The following is a 20266-nucleotide window of genomic DNA, read 5'->3' as shown; positions in this document are numbered from 1 at the left end:
GAAGGAAAATGTCGCTGGCACTCCCGGGAAGGGAAGGAAAATTTCGCTGGCACTCCCGGGAAGGGAAGGAAAATGTCGCTGGCACTCCCGGGAACGGGAAGGGAAGGAAAATGTCGCTGGCACTCTCGGGAACGGGAAGGGAAGGAAAATGTCGCTGGCACTCCCGGGAAGGGAAGGAAAATGTCGCTTAAGCCTCCAGGAAGCTGCCACTAGTGCCTCTAGAAATCAGGGCACGTTGAATTTATTAATAATGTTTTAATTTTTGAAGTTTTTTTTTTTTTTTTTAAATGAGGGAGTGTTGCAGTCAATCTGTATAATTTAAAACACGACGAATAAAAACAGGGCAAGTCGCGTATTATTGGTACATATGCACTGCCAGGTTCCGTTGTTAATAAAGTTATGTGGCGAAAAAAAAAAAAAGAGCAACGCAAGCGGCGAGACACGTTCTAGGCTGAGAAGTCCGTACTACTGGAAAGCAGAGAGGGGTGTTTCTCATACACGTGACAACACACTGCCTCAGCTCAGAGCGCGAAGTCACAGCCCGTCACCCCCACCAGCGCAGTCATGATGGCTTAACCCGGGTGTGGGCAGCGCTTCCGGCCTCGCCGCTCTAGTCAGTGTGACCGGTGTGTACCGTGCGCAGCGCTCTCCTAGGCTCGAAGCCCTTTTCTGTCGTGTGTCACTGCTACCGGCGCCATGGCTGAACCCAAAGAAAGGAGCCTGGACGATTTCTTCGCCAAGAGGGACAAAAAGAAGAAGAAAGAGAAGGGCGGCGTGGCCGCCAGTAGTGCGGCCCCCAGCAGGGGGGGAGCCAGGCCGCCGGACGGGTCACAGTCCACGTTAGTGTCCCTGAGCAGCGGGGGGCCCAAGAGCGTTAGAAAGGACAAGGCCCCCAGGACCGAGGCTCAGGAGAGGCAGTATCAGGAGAAGAAGGTAAGCTGCCAGATCCCGGGGACAGCCCAGAGACGCCATAGAGAATTCCATTCTCAGCAATACACGTGGGAACTGGCTTGTCATTGTCACATGTGTCTTGGCCACCGACCGCTGGCAGCTGCTAGGCCTGCTGCCAGTGTGATGAATGCGTGTGCCAGGGTCCCTCCACTGCCGCCTTCTGATTGGTCGATGTAGAGGGCCTGCAGCTGAGGCTCATACTGGGTCATGTGACCTTTTGTGGGGTTTTTTCCCCCCCTGGTTCAGAGATATGAAGCAGGGGGGTGGCTTTTTTTTCTTTACCGTACAATCTCATTTAAGGATAAGTCCACTTTAAAAAAAAATATATATATATATTTTTTTTTGGAGGGGTAATGCATTGCACCAGTGATCAGTAGTTCCCTGGTGCCCTGCAGGTCTTCTGCGGATCTGCCAGTGTAACTGCTTCCCCTTACATTATGTATGGGGAAGCAGATGCAATCTGACAGGCAGCATAAAAGAAATACCATGGTGCCGCACAGCATCATGGTAGATCATTGAAAATTACAAGCCAACAGCCGCAAACACTGCCAGACATTGTTTTCAATGCATAGCCCTGTTAAAGGGGTTGTAAACCGTTGTGTTTTTTCACCTTTAATGCATTAAGGTGAGAACTTCTGACACTGACTGCACCCCACCTGTTTTACTCACCTGAGCCCCTTCATTCCCTCAGTGGAGATGTGATGTACCTCTCTGCCTAGGGTTCTTGGCTCTTGATTGGATAGATTTATAGCAGCGCAGGCATTGGCTTCCACTGCTGTCAATCAAATCCAATGACCCGGGGGGGTGGGGCAGAGTCCAGCATTCTGTGTCTATGCACGCAAATGTTGGTCTTGGGAGCGCGCCCGCAAGGTGACCCCCAGGGGGAGCGTTTCTCCCTGGGGGTTTCCCGTTAGGAGGAGCTGCGAGAGCGCTTCTGGGGGACCCCAGAAGATGATATTCGGGGCCACAGTGCAAAACGAACTACACAGTGGAGGTAAGCATGTTTATTTAAAAAAACTGATTTACAATTGCTTTAATCAGTGATGTGGGCGCATACAGAACCACGCTTGGCCCTGTTTTATTTATTTTTTTAATTGTGAGCCCTGCTAGCTGTCACAACGTGGATCAGGGAGGTGTTACATTCTGAATATGGGTGTAAAGTGTTACGAAAGGTGAACCTGTCCTTTAAGGCAGTGGTCATCAGCCCTGTCCTCAGAGCCCACTAACAGGCCAGGTTTGCAATATAACTGAAATGCATCACAGGTGATATCATTTGCTGCTCAGTGATTGCAGTATTCTAGTCTGCATCTCCCCAAGGTAAGGGCCCTTTCAGACGTGTGGACCGTATGTCCGCATTTTCATCCATCCGTTGCGGATGAAAACGGGACATACATGGGTCCCTATGTGATTGCGGGTGTCAGCGGATGACCATCCGCTGACACCCGTAATCGTCCGCCTCCGCAAAGATCCGCATTTGCGGACGGAAGAAAATCCTATTTTTCTTCCGTCTGCCGGATCGGATGAACACGGACATACGGTCTGTGTTTATCTGATCCCCCATAGGGGAGAGTGTGCGGGGACCGCCCTGTCAGCTGCCAGCTCAGCAGGGATTTTACGGAGGATCCCCGCTGAGCTTTTGCGGACACTCGGAGCGGATCATTACTGATCCGCCCGTGTGAAAGGGCCCTAATATATAAAAGCTGGCCTGTTAGTGGGCCCAGAGGACAGGGTTGATGACCACTGCTTTAAGGGTACTGAAATATAAACATCAGCTATTCCTGGCAGGCATGCGTACACGTGCATAAACATTGTTCTAGCTCCTTTTTAAATCAAGGAAGGTGGTGTATGCGCATAGTTGTGTTCCAAAAAGACTGGCAACAGAGAAAATTTTTATGGATATGCATTGATAGTGTAATATACCTGTGTATAAGCCCATTAGTGGTTTTAAAGGTCAGATGTATAAATGGATTCAAAACCTCTTCTTCTTCTTCTTCTTTTTTTTTTTCATACCTTCCTGCTCTGTGCAGTGGCTTTGTACCACTTTTCTTCTGGGGTCATCCGCTGACGCTCATGGCTCCTCGCGGTTTGAAGTACCCCTAAGCGGCTTGCACGGGGGGTTGGGGGGTGTTTGCTTGCTTCCATAGACGTGAACTGCTCTCCAGTGGCTCAGTCAGCGAATAGTGGGCTTGCTTGCTATCCGCTGACACCACACAACAATGCTGCAGCCCAGAGGGAAGTATGAACTTCTTGTTTTGACTCTCATTTAGCCTGTGTAGTGCACCAAACACCCCTTTCTTTTGATTCTAAGTGCATCCACGTACACATTTTCACATCTTTATTACTTTTTATTAACACCCCCACCAGTCATGTCTGGGAGGCCAAAAAGAAGAGGCAGATGTTCCCAAGGTACTGTGAGGGGCCAGCAGCATATATGTCCAGGCAAAGGTGGACATGGCCAGTCCTCAGGCATGGCGTCATTTTCTCTGTTTAGTGATGTTGCCTGTGCTATTCAGCCACAGCATGCAGAGGAGGTGGTGGACTGACTTGCCAAACCATCCTTCTCCATCACCCAAACTGATATTGGTGCGCAGTCTCCTGCAGCTGCCAGAGTGGCTTATGCTGCCTCCTTGTCCACAGATCTTCCTGTCAGCCCCAGCATCAGGCATGGAGCAGTAAGCTGAGTTGTTTGAACACAGTGTCAGCTCCTTGACTATGCACAGCCATTACTTAACGTTACCGGGCCTATTTTGTCACTTCTCTCCTTCATGTAAAAATCTAAATTTTTTTGCTAGAAAATTAATCAGAACCCCCAAATATTATATATTTTTTTTTTTAGCAGACACCCTAGGGAATAAAATGGCGGTCATTACAACTTTTTTTCTCACACGGTATTTGCGCACTAATTTTTCAAACGCCTTTTTTTAGGGAAAAAAACAGTTTCATGAATTAAAAAATAACAAAACAGTAAAGTTAGCCCAATTTTTTTGTATAATGTGAAAGACGATGTTACGCCGAGTAAATTGATACCTAACATGTCATGCTTTAAAATTGCGCACACTCATGGAATGGCGCCAAACTTCGGTACTTAAAAATCTCCATAGGCGACGCTTTAATTTTTTTTACAGGTTACTATTTTTGAGTTACAGAGGAGGTCTAGTGCTAGAATTGTTGCACACGCTCTAACGCACGCAATGATACCTCACATGTGGGGTTTGAACGGTGTTTACATATGTGGGCGGGACTTGCATGCGCATTCGCTATTGCGCGACAGGGGCGTTTTACATTTTTTTTTTTTTACACTTTTTTTGACTTTTTTTTTTGATCACTTTTATTCCTATTACAAGGAATGTACACATCCCTTGTAATAGGAATCACTGTGACAGGTCCTCTTTATGGAGAGATGTGGGGTCAATAAGACCCCACATCTCTCCTCCAGGCTTACAAGCATGAAATCTGTGAAAAAAAAATCCCTGATTACATGCCGACAGCCGCGATTGCGGCTTTGTTTACTTTCAGGTACCGGGCGTAACGTCGCGCCCGGTCCTCCGACGGTCATAGAGATGACTGTGACTGTCTGGTCACCAGTCATCTCTATGGTTCACCAACGAGCGCCGGCCGATTCGCTCTCCGGGCCCCCGATGGCACGGGAGAGCCCGGAGAAGCACCGGATGGCAGTGGGAGGGGGGGAGACGTCCCCTCCCGCTGCCTAGAAGAACGATCGAGCGGCGGAACCGCCACTTTGATCATTCTTCTGGTGCACAGAATCGCCGGCTGAAGACAGCGAAAACTGAATGATGCCTGCAGCTGCAGGCATCATTCAGATATCACCGCACAAAGCAGAGGACGTCCCAGGACGTCCTACGGGTCTCACGTGGTTAAGAGAGGGGAGAACACTGGTACACAAATTGGCAGCCATGTTCCCCCCAGCTGCAGCGTATTGCCACATTGTCTCCAGTGATGATGAGGATGGAGATTATGATGTCACTGACGTGACTTGCCATTCGAAGGACATTGTTTGAGGCACTTGACAAATTTATCAATGTTGCCAGTGAAGGAAAGTCCCTCCTTCCATTATTGGCCTCAAAACCCCCTCCTTGGTGCGCTTCTACCTTTTGCAAAAGAGTTTCTCATAACCTTCACTATCACAAAGTCTACCCCAAAGTCACCTTCACACGTAAGGTACACCCTCACATCTAAAAGTTGGGGGGGAGGGTGTTGCTTTTCTCTGATGTCCCAGGCCTGTAGGTTCAATCAGTGGTTTCAAAGGGGTGCAATAGTTTCAAAAATGCCCAAAATCTACTCGGACAGTCAAATTTGAAAACCGCCGTGAGCCATCGCTTGTCCTGGAGAGTGATTTGTTCTGGTCCTTCTGGAGAACAGATTCATGAGATATTATTCAAACATACTCCCTTGAAGTATGGGGGTTTATAAAGGGAATAAAAAAAAAAAAGAAATGCTCGCCTGTATGATGTAACATCAGTGTAATACTGCAGCTGTCCCACATCAGCTCTAAGACTGCAAACTGTTAATGACTGTGCTCTGCTCCTCCAGTGCTCACTAAAGCGCCAGGTTGCAGAGGGAGCTGGTGAAGCGGATTTTGGATATGACCTGGAGTCAGCTGGGTAGATCCCACCAATATTGTTAGGGTCCCTTCCAAGGCCCGGATGAGGTCTGTTATGTCATTTGACAGTGGGCAGTAGTCTGCTGTAAGCTAGTTTCGGTCACTAGAGCGTAAAAGTACCTGCATTTCTTTGATACACAAAAGACATATGACCAAAAAAGCTTTGGCAATGCTTCTCTTTAAAAATGTAGGCCATTCAGGTAACAGGGTATCAAGTCAACCTTCTTTCTCTTGCCATCTTCCAGGACAGCCTCTGAGACCTTGGGCTTCTCCTTTCTGACAAGCGCGTATCCCACTTGAAATAAAAGGCGGTCCTCCAGGCCCACACATCGGGGGGGGGGGGGGGGAGAAGAGGGGCTCGCTGCTGATGGAACTTTTTTTTTTCTGCAGATAAAAAAAATGTACATTTTATTTTACTCTGCAGCCTGTGAGGCATTGCACCCACAATCGGCAATGCAAGGATCCTGCAAGCTCATAGTAAATTCTCTTTTTGTACTTCCAGTGGTTAATAGTAGGGCTGCAACTAACGCTTATTTTCATAATCGATTAGTTGGCCGATTGTTTCGATTAATCGGTTAATAACCTTAAAATTTTAATCTTGCTGCGATTTGCATTTTTAAATATTTTTTTGGGCCAATTTGTTGTTGGGCAGATTAAAAAACACCAATTGCTACAAAAACGCATTACATGCTTCTCTGCAGCTTCTCCATTGAAGTATATTGAACCAAAAAAAGCAGTGTTTTGCGTTACAAAAATAAAGTCCTTGCCCTTTCCAAATACGCAGCAGCTGAAAAAATCATGTCTGTGAACGTGTCCCATAGGAAAACATGTAAATGAACTGTAGTGTGTTTCTGCAAAAAGCACCAAAATACACATAGGTGTGACCCCGGCCTGAGATGTTTAGTAACATAATGGGGTTAAAAAATACTAAAATTAGTACAAAAAGAGAAAATAATCGCTACTGTAAGGGGTTCATGTTTACTGTGGGACAGTGAAAGTAATAACAGTAGCGATTTGCTCTTTTTGTACTATAAAGGGCCAATTTTTTTTTTTTTTTTACCTCCTTTATGTTACTGGCCGATCGATTATGAAGAGTAATCGATTAATCCACAACTAATCAATTATGAAATTAATCGATTAGTTTCGGCCCTAGTTTCACTTCACAGAACTGACTGACGTGGGCAGAGCCCCTGCATGGTCGCACTGTTTTTAAATTGGCAACGGGTTCAGGGAGCCTCATCTGCTGCCACAGGGAGGGATGGGAGAAGAGGCAGGAGCTGGAACATGTTGCACCCTAAACACGAGTGTAAGGGTTCACACGGGCGGACGAACGGTCCGTTTTTTACAAGTCCGTTTACAGAGTGTGCGGGGACCGCCCTGTTCGCCAACAGCTCAGCGGGGATTGACGGATGATCCCCGCTGAGCAGACGGACACACGGGGCGGATCAATACGGATCCGCTCCGTGTGAAAGAGCCCTAACATGTTCCAAAGGAGAACTTATTCTTTTAACCACTTCAGCCCTAAAGATTTTACCCCCTTCCCGTACCCCAAAAAAATTGCGTCCTTTCCCCCCCCACAAATAGAGCTTTCTATTGGTGGTATTTGATTACCTCTGCGTTTTGATAAACATAAAGTGACAATTTAAAGCAAAAAAAGGGAAAAAATACTGTTTTTTAAAAAAATTGTCGCTTTATGTTTATAGTAAAAAAAAAAAAAAAAAGAGCCCCCAAATTTTTAAACACATTTCTTCATCAGATTTGAGCCAATATGTGTATTCTTCTACATATTATTGGTTTAAAAAAATCGCAATAAGCTTATATTGATTGCGCAAACCAAATTTTTTTAGCATCAAACTATGGGAAAGATTTATGCCATTTTTATTTTTACTAGTAGTGGCGGTCATCTGCGTGGGTTTTTTTTTTTTTTTTTATATCGGTATTGCGACAGACATCTGACCTTTTTGCCACTTTTGGGACCATTGACATTTATAGAGCGATCAGTGCTATAAATATGCACTGATTGCTGCATAAATGTCAGGCATGGAAAGGGGGTTAGCACTAGGGGGTGATCAAGGGTTTAACTATGTTCCTTCACTATGTTCTAACTGTGGGGGGATGGGACTAACTTGGAAAGAGGACAGATCTTTGTTCCCAGGTTGTAAGAAACATACGATCTGTCTCGTCTCCTCTGACAGCACAGGGATTTGTGTTTAAACACGCAAATCCCCATGCTGTCTAATGCATGCGATCCTGCCGGTCATGCACATCAGGTCCCCCGCTGTGCAGCGGGCGCGCATGCCTTCCAGCGGCGCTCGTGCGCCCTCTGGTGGCTCTTGGGCAAAGCAGTGTATACAGGATTTCTCCCAGGAGAGCCATTCTGCTGCAGCATATTTGCGTGAGCCAGTCGGGAACCGGTTAAGGTTAAAAAAAAAAAAAAAAACTACCTACCTTTAGAACCACTTTAAGATGAAATGGTATTTACAGGCAAGTTCAAATTTCTATCTTGGAGTACTGTACAAAGACATGGGCCACCTTCTCCTCTGTTAATCTGCATTGCTGGGGGGGGGGGGGGGAAGACTAAGGACTAGAGTGGGCATGATGCTGAAACCATTTCACTCTTATGACAGCTGACTGATTAGGAGTGAGGCTTCTATATACAGTTGCCATCTTTGATTTTTTTTTTTTTTTTTTTTTTTATACCTGGATGATGGCACCAACAGTCATGGTTCACTAGGACAGTGTGCGGGCGCTTAGAGCTGGACTCTAAGTTTGTTTACAATAGGACGCTTAGTGGGAGAATTTCTGACTCCCATGGACTCTCCATAGGACAGACGGAAAAGGTACACTGGTTGCTTGGTTGGTAAGGTTAAATTGACCCTGGTCCATCGTGTAAGGTGAATTGCTTTTTAGAGACTGCCCCTGTGTAAACCTAGCCTTTCTCGCTAGCTCAACAGGACACAAGATTTTTGGTCTACTGTGGTGTCAGGCAGTTTATTGAAATGTTTTGCCGTAAGACAACGCATGTTAACACGCAATGTAATGCTAGCATAGATGGGCCCCTGGGCATGGGGGAAAAGTAACATGCTGGCATCTGCCCATAACTAGTATTGGTAGTTTGTATTCGCTAGTCTTTTTTAACTGGATTTTAAATTCCGATACATTACTGTACCAAGTTTGCTGTTGTCCTAATATTTACTTTTTTTATTTTATTTAGGAAGACGATGAGTGGAAAGAATTTGAGCAAAAAGAAGTAGATTACAGTGGACTTAGACTTCACTCACTACAGATAAGGTATTGTGCGGAATAACCAAATACTCATATTGAATTTGTTGGAAACTTCTTGTACTTTTTCTCTTCCTGTGCACATACATGAAATGGAGTTTGGAAGTTGTTCAATCGGTCTCATTTATTTGCACCTTGCTTTGCCTTTAACCTTATCTGTATAATGCACAGTAACTTGTGAAATGACCAAACAACATTTTAGGGGAAGAGACGACCAGTTGACATGGTCCAACTGTCAACTGCTTCCTCCAGACATTCGGGGGCATCATCCATGTAATTCCGGTTTGTAAGATTTTGAACGAGTGCAATTTTTTTTTTATTTTAAGAAGCTCTGATCTCGTGTTTGTCCTTTTTCATAAATTATAAGAGCTCTGCTCTGGATCCCCTTACCCAGCATATATAAAATGAAGTACCGCCTCCTGAACATATACGTCGGCAGAATGGCACGGCTGAGCACAAGCACGTACCTGTACGTCCTCTTTAGTGCCCAGCAGTGGGGCCCGCGACCCGGTCCGAAGCTCCGCGGACCCGATCGCCGTCCGGAGTCCCGCGAGCGGTCCCCGGTTCTGAAGAACGGGGAGAGCTGTGTGTATATATTGCTTCCCCGTTCTTCACTGTGGCGCTGTCATTTATCGTCTGTTCCCTGATATAGGGAAAGGCGATCAATGACGTCACACGTCCAGCCCCGCCCCTTACAGTTAGAAACACATGAGGTCACACTTAACCCCTTCAGCGCCCCCTAGTGGTTAACTCCCAAACTGCAAATTGTCAATTTCACAGTAAACAATGCATTTTTATAGCATTTTTTTGCTGTGAAAATGATTGGTTCCAAAAATGTGTCAAAATTGTCCGATGTGTCCGCCATAATGTTGCAGTCACGAAACAAATCGCTGTTCACCGCCATTTAGTAGTAAAAAAAAAAAATCAATAAAACTATCCCCTATTTTGTAAATGCTATAAATTTTGTGCAAACCAATCGATAAAAAAATAAAAAAAAAAAGCGTTTATCAAAAATTGGTAGAAGAGTAGGTATCGGCCTAAACTGAGGGGAAAAAAAAACATTTCTTTTATATATTTTTGGGGATATTTATTATAGCAAAAAGTAAAGAATATTGCATTTTTTTCAAAATTGTCGCTCAATTTTTGTTTATAGCGCTAAAAATAAAGAAAGCAGAGGTGATCAAATACCACCAAAAGAAAGCTCTTTGTGGGAAAAAAGGACGCCAATTTCGTTTGGGAGCCACGTTGCATGACCGCACAATTGTCGGTTAAAGCGACGCAGTGCCGAATCGCAAAAACTGGCCATGTCCTTTACCTGCATAAAGGTCCGGGTCTTAAGTGGTTAAAGTGAAACTCATCTTTATATAGATACGTTTAGAAACACTTGAGATGTATCGCTGTCCTTTAAGTTTGATTGTGGCTTGCAGTGCATGGACATTTTCAGTAAGCAAACATTTCTGTAAAATCAATTTTTTTTTCTTTTTTGGTCTTATGTAATCTGAGATGCTGAATTTGGAGTTTCACTAGCTGTCAACCACAATGTTCAAAAATTAAGAGAAATGCTTGAAATTTATCACTGTGTGGCACATGAATCTGTGTAAAATATGAGTAATACTTTTTGAATTACTGGCATAAACTTTTTGATATTCTAATTTTATGAGATGCCCCTGTATGTACCCAAGGTGATTGTACAAGATTCCCTGGTGTCAGGTAGTGGAAGAAAAGTTATTTGGGCAAAAGAACATACCCTGTAAGTGTTGAAGTAAGGATGCGTTAAGGCGTGTGTGGGGCTCCGCATGCCTGAGCCCGTCAGGAAGCTTACACTGCGCAGCGCTAATCACAGGCAGCGAGACCTTTCCTGATCTGAGCAACCGCGGATCGGGAAATGTCTCACTGCCTGTGATTAGTGCTGCACAGTGGCAGGTTTGGGCATGTGGAGCCGCGAACACACCTAAGCCCATTCTTATTCAGAATGTACACACACTTGGGCCCCTTTCACACTGGCACTCTGTCTGATCTGAGCTGACCTGCCTACTCACCGGGGATCGGCAGAAATAAATATATAAAAACTTTTGAAGTCTGTGACACTGCACCCATTGGTTGTTATACTGCTTGTTTGCAAATCTGAAGCATGGCGATTGGGTGGAAGTGAAGTTATATGGGGGGGACTGTCTTTTAGCCCTGGTTCACCTTGGTGCGATTCGACATGTCAAATCGGTGTTAATTGCTGGTAATGACACTATCCTTAATTGGTGCAACACCCCATTTGCGGCGCCGCTTTGTCAGTATAATTCTATTGTTTAATCTTTCCTAACATTCTCGTGTCCCAGTGGACTTCAAGGAAGATATTGGAGTAACTACAAAAATCTTAAAACATGCTGCCTAAAACTTAACATGGCGAACTTTAAGTATGTGAGTTAGTCCAAATCAGAAAAATGTAATTCTGTGTACTTTTTCCACAGCAATGAAAAAGATGATGATGACAATGAAAAGAAGGAAGAACAAGGGATAGATTGGGAAGAGACAGGTGGCTCTGGCTCAGATAAGGCACAGGGGCCTTGGAATAAGACTGCTTCTGCTCAGCCTACTGTCAATTTTGGTGAGACATGTAAAAACAAAGCATAAATGACATTTAGTTGGTTCTTAAGCTTAAATTTTAAAGGTAATTCAGAAAACGCCTTATTGCATAAACCTAAATGTGTCTTTTTCACAACTTTTCTAGTAACCGAAGTTGCAGAACCTGCACAGGTCAGTGGCGGCGTATATAGACCCCCTGCTGCTAGAGTGTCAACTACAACACGGAAACCCCAAGGCCCCCCTGAAATTTATAGTGATTCCCAGTTCCCATCACTGCAATCCACCGCCAAGCATATAGAGTCCCGCAGGCAAGTACTTTGAAATGGTTAACGTGTTTTTGTGCAATTTTTGATGGCCTTTGTTGCATTCTTCCTTAAATATTTATTAAAATACAGTTCCTGTTGCACATTTTGAATGTTCATGTGGTGCATGGGTTATCATGCGTCCCCCATGCAGACAGTCACATTGATATCATTTGGGACAGTCGCTGCTCCCAATAGGACATCTGTGTCCTTAAACTCGCACTGTCGTGTCCATGCAGCACCTGCATCCCAAATTATGTCAATGGGACTACCTGCATGGGGATGTATGCAATGTGTATGCATTCCTGTTGGGGTAAACGTGTGAATGAGGCCTAATTAATGCTATGGTTTGGAAAGCTATTCCTGTATTGGTGAAGGTTTAAGTACACAAGGTTATTGGACCTATGATTGTCCTGTGTCTTACTTTGGGAGTGGAAATTCGGTTGCTAATGGCAATCCAATGAACCAAACTGCATTACACATTGGGTTCAACAGCTTATTTGTACTTTTTAATTGAAGTATTACCATTAATGGAAACCTGTGTTGAGAAACTTGGCACCTACCATTGCTGGTCCCTCCTTCTTCTAAAAGCGCTAGTCCATGGTGACCTTCTTGCTTCAATGCCTTGTCAGAGACCCAAAGAGGAATGTACATCTGTCAAGACAGTTTTTTTTTTTTTAAATGGATGTGTGTGAATTACTGAAAGTTTGCTGATAAAGTGGGCATGCAAGCTCGTATTTGATTTACTCCTCTACATCCCACATTGTACAATGTTTTAAGATAAGCAATTTGCCAAACATTCCTTAAAGGAAAATATTTTTTTTAGCTAAATGGCTTCCTTTACCTTACTGCAGTCCCGGTCTCATGTCCTCATTGTTCGTTTTTGCTTTGAAGTTGCTGTAATTCTGCTGTGATCTCCACACTTCCTGCTTGTCTGGCTCCTTATGCAAAATCTCATGGGAGCTTCTCACTGTGGTCCAAGCTGTGTGTCTAAAACTCATCAGAACCAATCAGATTCATTTTAAAAACAAAACACTGCCCTGGATTTGTTTGTTTTTTGTTCTGTGTCTCTCTACTTCACAGAATCATGAAACCAGTTTAAAAACGAAAGTGAAACTAGAGGCACATTATATGATTATCTATTTTTAATCATTTTTAAAAGGAATCAGTTTTGTATGTCTCTATACCCTGTAAACAGTAATTTCAGCAAAAAAAATTTTTTTTCCTTTAGTGACCCTTTAAAGCGGTTCCCAATAAAAAAAGTAGTATTCGGCTTTTCCCTTCAGTAGTCCGTGTCTCGCATCTTCTCCTGCTTTTTAGTCTTTAGTATTTGACACTTGTCCCCCTGCTGCACACTGGGGTTCCATCTAATGATGTTGACTTCACTGCTGTATAACTCAACTGACACCTGCTCCACAACCTGTAGTACTCTCGCTGAATAAATTACAGAAGCTACAAAGAATTTGTGCTTAAAGGGGTTTGTAAAGGTTTTTTTTTTTTTCTAAATAGGTTCCTTTAAGCTAGTGCATTGTTGGTTCACTTGCCTTTTCCTTCGATTTCCCTTCTAAATGTTATTTTTTTTTCTTTGTCTGGATTTCTTACTTCCTGTTTCTCCTCAGTAAGCTTGCCCCCATTATCCATGGGGGTTAGTCAGCCAGAACAGCTTACCGAGGAGGAACAGAAAGTGAGAAATTCAGACAAAGGGGAAAAAAAACATTTGGAAGGGAAATCTAAGGAAAAGGTAAGTGAACCAACAATGCACTAGCTTAAAGGAACCTATTTGGAAAATAAACAAACCTTTACAGCCCCTTTAATTACTGGCCGTAAATCATATTGGGCAGTGCTACATCCATACTCTTGTGTTTTACAATCCAAAAATATACCCAGGTAAATTTATCCACAATTATAAAGTACAATACATTTCTCTAAATCGCCCAAAGTGTTAAAATATAAAAGTCTGTGTGGCTTTGGTTCTTTAAAAAAAGTGCAATAAAAAAACGTGTGTTCTTAGATGTGCAAAAAACTAAAAGTGCTCTATTTTAAGTGAAAATAAAGTAGTAATTTCCAAAAGGAAAGTTCTTCCCAAACAGTTTTGTGTCCATTTCACTCCTTTTCACAAATACCAAGTGTTTCACATAAAAATATGCCACGAAGACCTGTTTCACACTAAGGCGCTTTAACTCTAAAAAATAGCACCTGCAAAGCGTCCTGAAAGAGCCGCTCCAGTGTGAAAGCCGGAGGACTTTCTTTCTGTAGCGGTACGCTGGCAGGATACTAAAAAAGCCCTGCTAACAGCATCTTTGGAGCAGTGTGTATACCACTCCTGCTCATTGAAATCAATGGGCAGCGCGGCCATACTGTCGGCAAAGCACTGCTGCAGCAGCGCTTTTCGGGTGGTTTTAACACTTTCGGCTGCTAGCGGGGGATAAAAGTGCCCCGCTAGCGGCCAAATACCCCACTAAAAAATTGCGGGACTTTACTACGGACGCCCCACCGCCTCAGTATAGGCTGGAATGACTTGCTATAAATAAAGGGCTTTTTTACACAAAAATCTTTTTAGATTTGTAGTTTGCTGTCAGCATACAGTACTCCTCTGGGATTGTGCATATGCAGGATAAAGCAATAGTAGAAGGCTCATTGCCTAAAACTATAACCGTTGTAATAAAAACACTCCGGTGTGTAAGGCTTAAAGTTCTAGAGGGAGCGCTGCTGCTGCAATCTCCAAGCAGCCGGCAAGCATTCTACGAAACTGAGGTCCGAAACCACCTGTGGCAAACCGCAAATTTACGGTTTAGTGGAATGCATGCCGGCCCCTTGGAGACTGGCGCAGCAGCGCTCCCTTTAGAGCAGGGATATGCAATTAGCGGACCTCCAGATGTTGCAAAACTACAATTCCCATCATGCCTCTGCTCTTGGGTGTCATGCTTGTGGCTGTCAGAGTCTTGCTATGCCTCATGGGACTTGTAGTTCTGCAACAGCTGGAGGTCCGCTAATTGCATATCCCTGCTTTAGAGGATTAAAGTGGTTGTAAGACTTAAGATGTATAAACACAGCATATGCTTCTATAGTGTGTACTTGTCTCAGAAGCACCAAATGTAATTTCTGTCTGCTGCTTTGTTCCTCTATCAGCACGAATCGCTTATATTTTCTGACACCAAGAGAAAAATGGTGAGAGGGAGAAAGCTCCAGCTGATTGCCATCCTTGGCTCTGTTCCTGTATGCTGTAAAGGGTGCGTCTTATACCTCCAATCAGCTCTCAGAACTCTCCTCACCAGGCTTTGCTGAGTGTAACTTCAGATCTCCGTCCCCTTTTTTTCTGACTGCTCAGACAAGCTTTATAAATTCAGGACTTTCAACAGATGTAGAAAAGACTGCAGAAAAACAAGTATAACTTATGTAGGAGGATTTGTTCTGAGACCAGTCTCTTCACTGGGTGTATGTAAGGATTTAAAACCACTTCAAGCCTTGCACACTTGTGCTGGGTTTTTGTAGGTCACTTTTTAAAATGTTCATATGTTTAACAACCAAAAAAAGAGTGCTCTCATGGGCTTCTAGGCAGCAAGAGATTTTAAATCAAATGGATATGAGTGTTTATTGCTATGAAATTCAAAAAGTGAATACAAGTCTAAAAACATGAGCTCTGATGTATATAACCTCTATCGCAAAGGATGTCCTTCTAGCATTGGCAAACAATATATGCATGACATTTTCTGACTCAAAGTTGTTGCTCATAAGAATCCCAATGTGTGTTTTGATTATGCTAGTTCAAATATTCCTCAGGGGGATAGGGACATTTTTGACAAAAAGGTGGTTTGTAGCTAGAGCACCCTAAAACACCCAAGCAGGCTGGTTTCCGGACGGTCGCCCAGCAGGGGGACAAACCGGGGCCCAATTAAGCCTATGAGAAATTTCATCTGGGTGAAAGAGCTGGTAGGAACCCACTATGCGGTTCTTTTCAAAGAGAGGTTTACATTAGAATATAGTAAAATGCACATGAGACTTGCGTTTGGATTCAATAATCGACTGGATGTCAAATCCTATGTATTTTGTAGTTTGAATTCCCCTATGTGCACACAAATATGGATTCAGATGTAGACAGTATGAACATTTCATGTATATAGTAGTAGTATTCCCTTAGGAGGCATGGTAATATAGGCAAGCCACTGAATTGCAAAAGATCCTCAGTGGTGTGTCAGCTCCTAGAGAACCCATATTTGTGTGCACATGGGGGAATTGTATTCACTTTTTGAATTTCATGTAATTTTGTATAAATATACTTTTGTAAAGTTGGCTAATTTTGAATGTCTTTCTACCCAAGAGCCCTTAGGAGCACATTTTTGTTTTATATATTTGGGGGCAAGTATGCAGAATACGTTTTTGGCCTAACTATTATTGCATATGTTTTTTTTTTTTATAGCCGAAAGTAAACTTTTTTTAAATTTTTTTTTTTTCTTTTTTTTTTTTTTTTTTGGAACAAAAAATAAATGCAGTGGTGATCAAATGCGACAAATACATTTATTTTTCACCACAAAAAAAAAAGCTATTTTATTTGGGTACAGCATCACACATGCAATTTGTCAGTTAAAGTAATGTAGTGCCATATAGCAAAACATGGCCTGGTCATGAAGGGGGTAAATCTCCCGGAGGTCAAGTGGTCAAAAGTGCTTTAAGACTTTTTTTTTTTTTGGTGAGTCATTTCAGCCTACCAGTTTGATCACTAGTGGCACTTTTTCATGTGAAGCACTTGAACTGACTGTGAGGAATATTCCTTTTGGAGAATACTACTTAATTTCCACTTAAAATTAAGCACTTTTAGAGTGTTGGGTTTTATTTTTCAGAGACACTTATTTTAATGTTTTTCAAACTTTTATAAGATTTATTTAGAGAAATTTGAATTTTATATTTAATATTTGCACCTTTTGGGTACAATTGAGTTTTACCTGGGTATACTTTTGAAATGTAAAACTCACTGCCAAATTTGAGTATGTGACTTTACTGCTGTGTCTTATAGTTAAGTGGTAAAGATTCTGGATGAATCTGCATATGGCTATGCACCCTTTCTAGCAATCTTCGCATAAAAAAAAACATGATTTTTAGTTCATGGCAATACATGTTTAAGCTGACCAACCACATCAAAATAATCCCTGTCTGGTCAGTCCTTTCCTGCAAACTGCAGTAGATATAGTGCAAATATGGAGCACATGGACACAAGTTGTAGGAGAGGTGCAAGTCTGATTATTGAATGTGTACTATGCAATAAATATGATACCTGTGCTCATTCCAAATAGCTTATACATTTATATAATCCAATGGGGTGTGACCACATGTTAACATTAACAATTCTAGATGAACCCTCTTCACACACCTAAACACATTTTCTAGTAAATAGTAAAACATTGAAATTTGAAGTGTCAAATGCTGAAAACTCTGGAGGGTGTAGCACTTCAGGGTACAAGTTATGAGTCACGGGCCACTGGAAAGGTATGAACTTTTTTTTTGATTGACCTTGTCGATTTTTGAATGTGTGGTGTGTGTGTGGCTTTTTTTTTTTTTTTTTTTTTTTTTTTAAATAGACCATATTTTGTCAAAATGCATTGTTAAATATTGATTTCATTTGTTTTCAAAACAGGGATAAAGAGATGGAGAAGACTTTTGAAATCGTGAAGCATAAAAACCGTGGAAGAGAAGAGGCAGGAAAGAACCCGGCTGTCCGCCTTCAGTTAGACAACCAGTATGCTGTTCTAGGTGAACAGTAAAGCCCCCAAAAAACATTCTGCATAAGATCTTTGATAACTTGCCCACTAAGGTAAACAAACTACAGCTCTTGGACCGAGATCATCTGAACTGTGTGATCTTCAACGCAACACACTGGATGATGCAAATGACTGAATCTAACAATGTTCAAAAAATATCGCATTACTCTTGCAATGCTACGCATTCTTCCCTGCTTCCTTGTTATGGGAACAAGTGTCTTGTGAGACACTACCTGAACAAGAATTCCTGGTGTTCACATACAACACATCTATGAAGAGAATGGAATGGCAGCATTCAGTGGTTATTAAAATCGGTTATGCTGGGCCTCCACAAGGTTGACTACCTCAGTTTTGTTATGCTCATAGCGGATACCACAAGGATTGCTGTCTTGCATAAAGCAGAGATTGTATGTTTCAAATGGCTGTGTTGGAACAAGAAATGGAGAGGTTCCTTTTTTTTGTTTTGGCACAGCTATTAAAACAAGACATCATCTTTTTACATTTTGTCTGCTTTGTGTCAATCATTTATAAGTGACCTTACAGGAAGTTGGTCAAGACCCTATTATTGTCTTTTTATTAAGATGGGTAATTGACACAGGTCTATATAGAGTCTAGTGCAAAGCTGTAGTTTGTTACCTCTATTATAGTGGGTTTTAAAGCCTGGAAACAAGAACAATTAAAAAAAAAAACACAAAAAAACAAAACAAAAAAAAAACAGCGATAGCAATGCCATAAATTGTGCTTCCCTGTTATACCATTCTCACAAAACAGGCATTTATAAGAACAGTAGTTGAATAGTTTTGTAAATGTATCCAGCAGTGAGACTTGTGGCATAACAGAGAAGCACTCTAAACTTGTTACTCCTTCATTCTGCAATATTTGGATCTTTTGCTAAGCTGAGAATAGGCAGTCTGCAATACCCATTCCCCCATGCTCCCCAAAAGCACTATCAGATGGTGATGGTATCCCCACTAGCTTGTGGGTCAAAGGAGGATTTGCTGAGTGCTTGATTCATCATGCACATTGAAAGATTTATCTGATAAAGTTGTTTTATATAGGGTGAAAGTGGTAATCACAACTATTATACAAGTTTCCCTGTTTGAGGTTCACAACTATATGCAAAAGTTCCAGGTTTGACTGAAGCCAACACTTACAATTTTTATGTATGGCTTTATGAGTTGGTCAGCAACAGGTTGTTAAATTGATCTCCCCTTGGTTTTAGCTGTGAATTCTTCTTTTTTTTTTTTTTTTTTGGGGTAAACCTGTATTAAAAATTTAGTGGCTTTATCCCATCACTTGACCGGGCCCTGTCAAGCTTCTAGTAGCAGGACTTTGTTCCTTTTGGTGTGGATGACCTTTTAAAGTAAACACGCCCTTACAAAGTATGTGCAGCCATTATGTATTTGGCTCTGAAAGTTGGTTTCTGCCAATGTGGAGAGGCTTGGGTATTTTCTTATGTTGAGTTATTTTTTCATAATGGCTGATTTACATTAAGAACTGCTTTTATGTCATAATTTTTTGCAATGTATAGCTAAACTACAGATTACTTGCTTGGCACAAAACATTCCCCCTATCTGGTGGACTTCTCATCATAAACACTCCATTGCTCCTTTAGGCTGGGTTCACGTATGAACACGCAGCGGCTCACAGCAAGAGTACAGTGCGTCCTCGTTCACTTTCAGGTCTGACTTTTTGGCTGAAATGGACCGAAAGACGCACAGGAGCCGCTGCAGAAATATGTGAACCGGCTCCATAGAGAGCCAATCGCAATATCCTGCTATTGCCAATTGGATGCGGGCAAGCCGCATCCAATTCGTACTGTGAACCCATCCCTTAATCTACAAAAGTCACTTCAGGAACAGTCATTTTGATACCATTTTTAACATTCCAGTAAAATGGAAGTTCTGGGGGGCAGGACTAGTATTCCACTGCCTGGCTGAAAGTGCTACACCTGTAGTGACTAAGCACCATGTTGATTTGTTTGCCAAATAAACTGAAGTTTAGCCTAACATTTGCACAAGTTTAAATGTTATGTTTTTCTAGTAATATTTACAACTGGGTTTGGGGGAGGGGGAAATACTTATGATTCAGTTTGTAGTAACGGAGCACTCTGATGTTAAAGTGGAACTTTAATCAGAAAATTTAGTCCTGCTAGATCGCTTTAGGCAGGCCATTTTTGCAGGTATGGCTATGTAAAACATTATAAATAAGTGTCTATACTGTTTATAATCCAGTAATACTGTCGCTCTGCACATGCTCAGTTGGTCTCCATTTTTAGGCACTGCTGACACCTTCCTATCCTTTATAGCCAAGAAAGCTGCTTCTGTTTGGTCTGCAGCTGCCATGATGCAGCATGTGAGATCAGTTATGACACCAGCCATTTGAAGGTTTGACAATTTGGTTGAGGACACAAGCAAACGTGACAGTTGGCAATGCCAACATTCCAGGGAAGCAACCGTTTTTAAAACAATTAGGTTAAATCGATCAGTTTAGTTCTGCTTTAGGATTTACTGCTGTTCAGGAGCTCTGGACTTAAACAAAATGGCAGCCTCCAGCAAGAAGAAACAGGAGCAATGCTAAGAGCACACACTTATTTTTGGTAGCATAATTAATGTGGAATGTATGTTCCTTGCTAAAGTTATGAGAGAAGTTCCACTTTAATATGTAAATGGTGACGACCTGATGGTGGCATAAATATGACAAGCAAGCTGGTTGCATTCATTTTCTGCATTGCTAAGAAATTGACTGCAAAGGATTGCTCTGGGCAGCACGAAAGGGAC

At 42.5% G+C, this 20266-nt stretch overlaps 1 protein-coding gene across 1 annotated transcript; it reads left to right on the top strand.

The window, feature by feature from the left end:
- The first annotated feature begins 552 nt into the window (after positions 1 to 552).
- On the top strand, positions 553 to 19495 carry CDV3 (CDV3 homolog). The gene is made up of 5 exons (XM_040353101.1): positions 553 to 933; positions 8787 to 8863; positions 11317 to 11453; positions 11577 to 11739; positions 17363 to 19495. Exons 1-5 carry the CDS (start codon positions 697 to 699, stop codon positions 17487 to 17489), a joined length of 741 nt encoding a protein of 246 aa, XP_040209035.1. The 5' UTR covers positions 553 to 696; the 3' UTR covers positions 17490 to 19495.
- Positions 19496 to 20266: the final 771 nt, after the last annotated feature.

This window comes from Rana temporaria, chromosome 5 (assembly GCF_905171775.1).
Source record: "Rana temporaria chromosome 5, aRanTem1.1, whole genome shotgun sequence".
NCBI lineage: Eukaryota > Metazoa > Chordata > Amphibia > Anura > Ranidae > Rana > Rana temporaria.
This window is presented reverse-complemented; position numbering and strand designations above follow the sequence as displayed.

Coding starts and splice junctions, on each gene's coding strand:
- CDV3 (XM_040353101.1), top strand. CDS start 697: ATGGCTGAACCCAAAGAAAGGAGCCTGGACGATTTCTTCGCCAAGAGG. Junction 8,864..11,316: donor CTTCACTCACTACAGATAAG/GTATTGTGCGGA, acceptor CTTTTTCCACAG/CAATGAAAAAGATGATGATG. Junction 11,454..11,576: donor TCAGCCTACTGTCAATTTTG/GTGAGACATGTA, acceptor CAACTTTTCTAG/TAACCGAAGTTGCAGAACCT.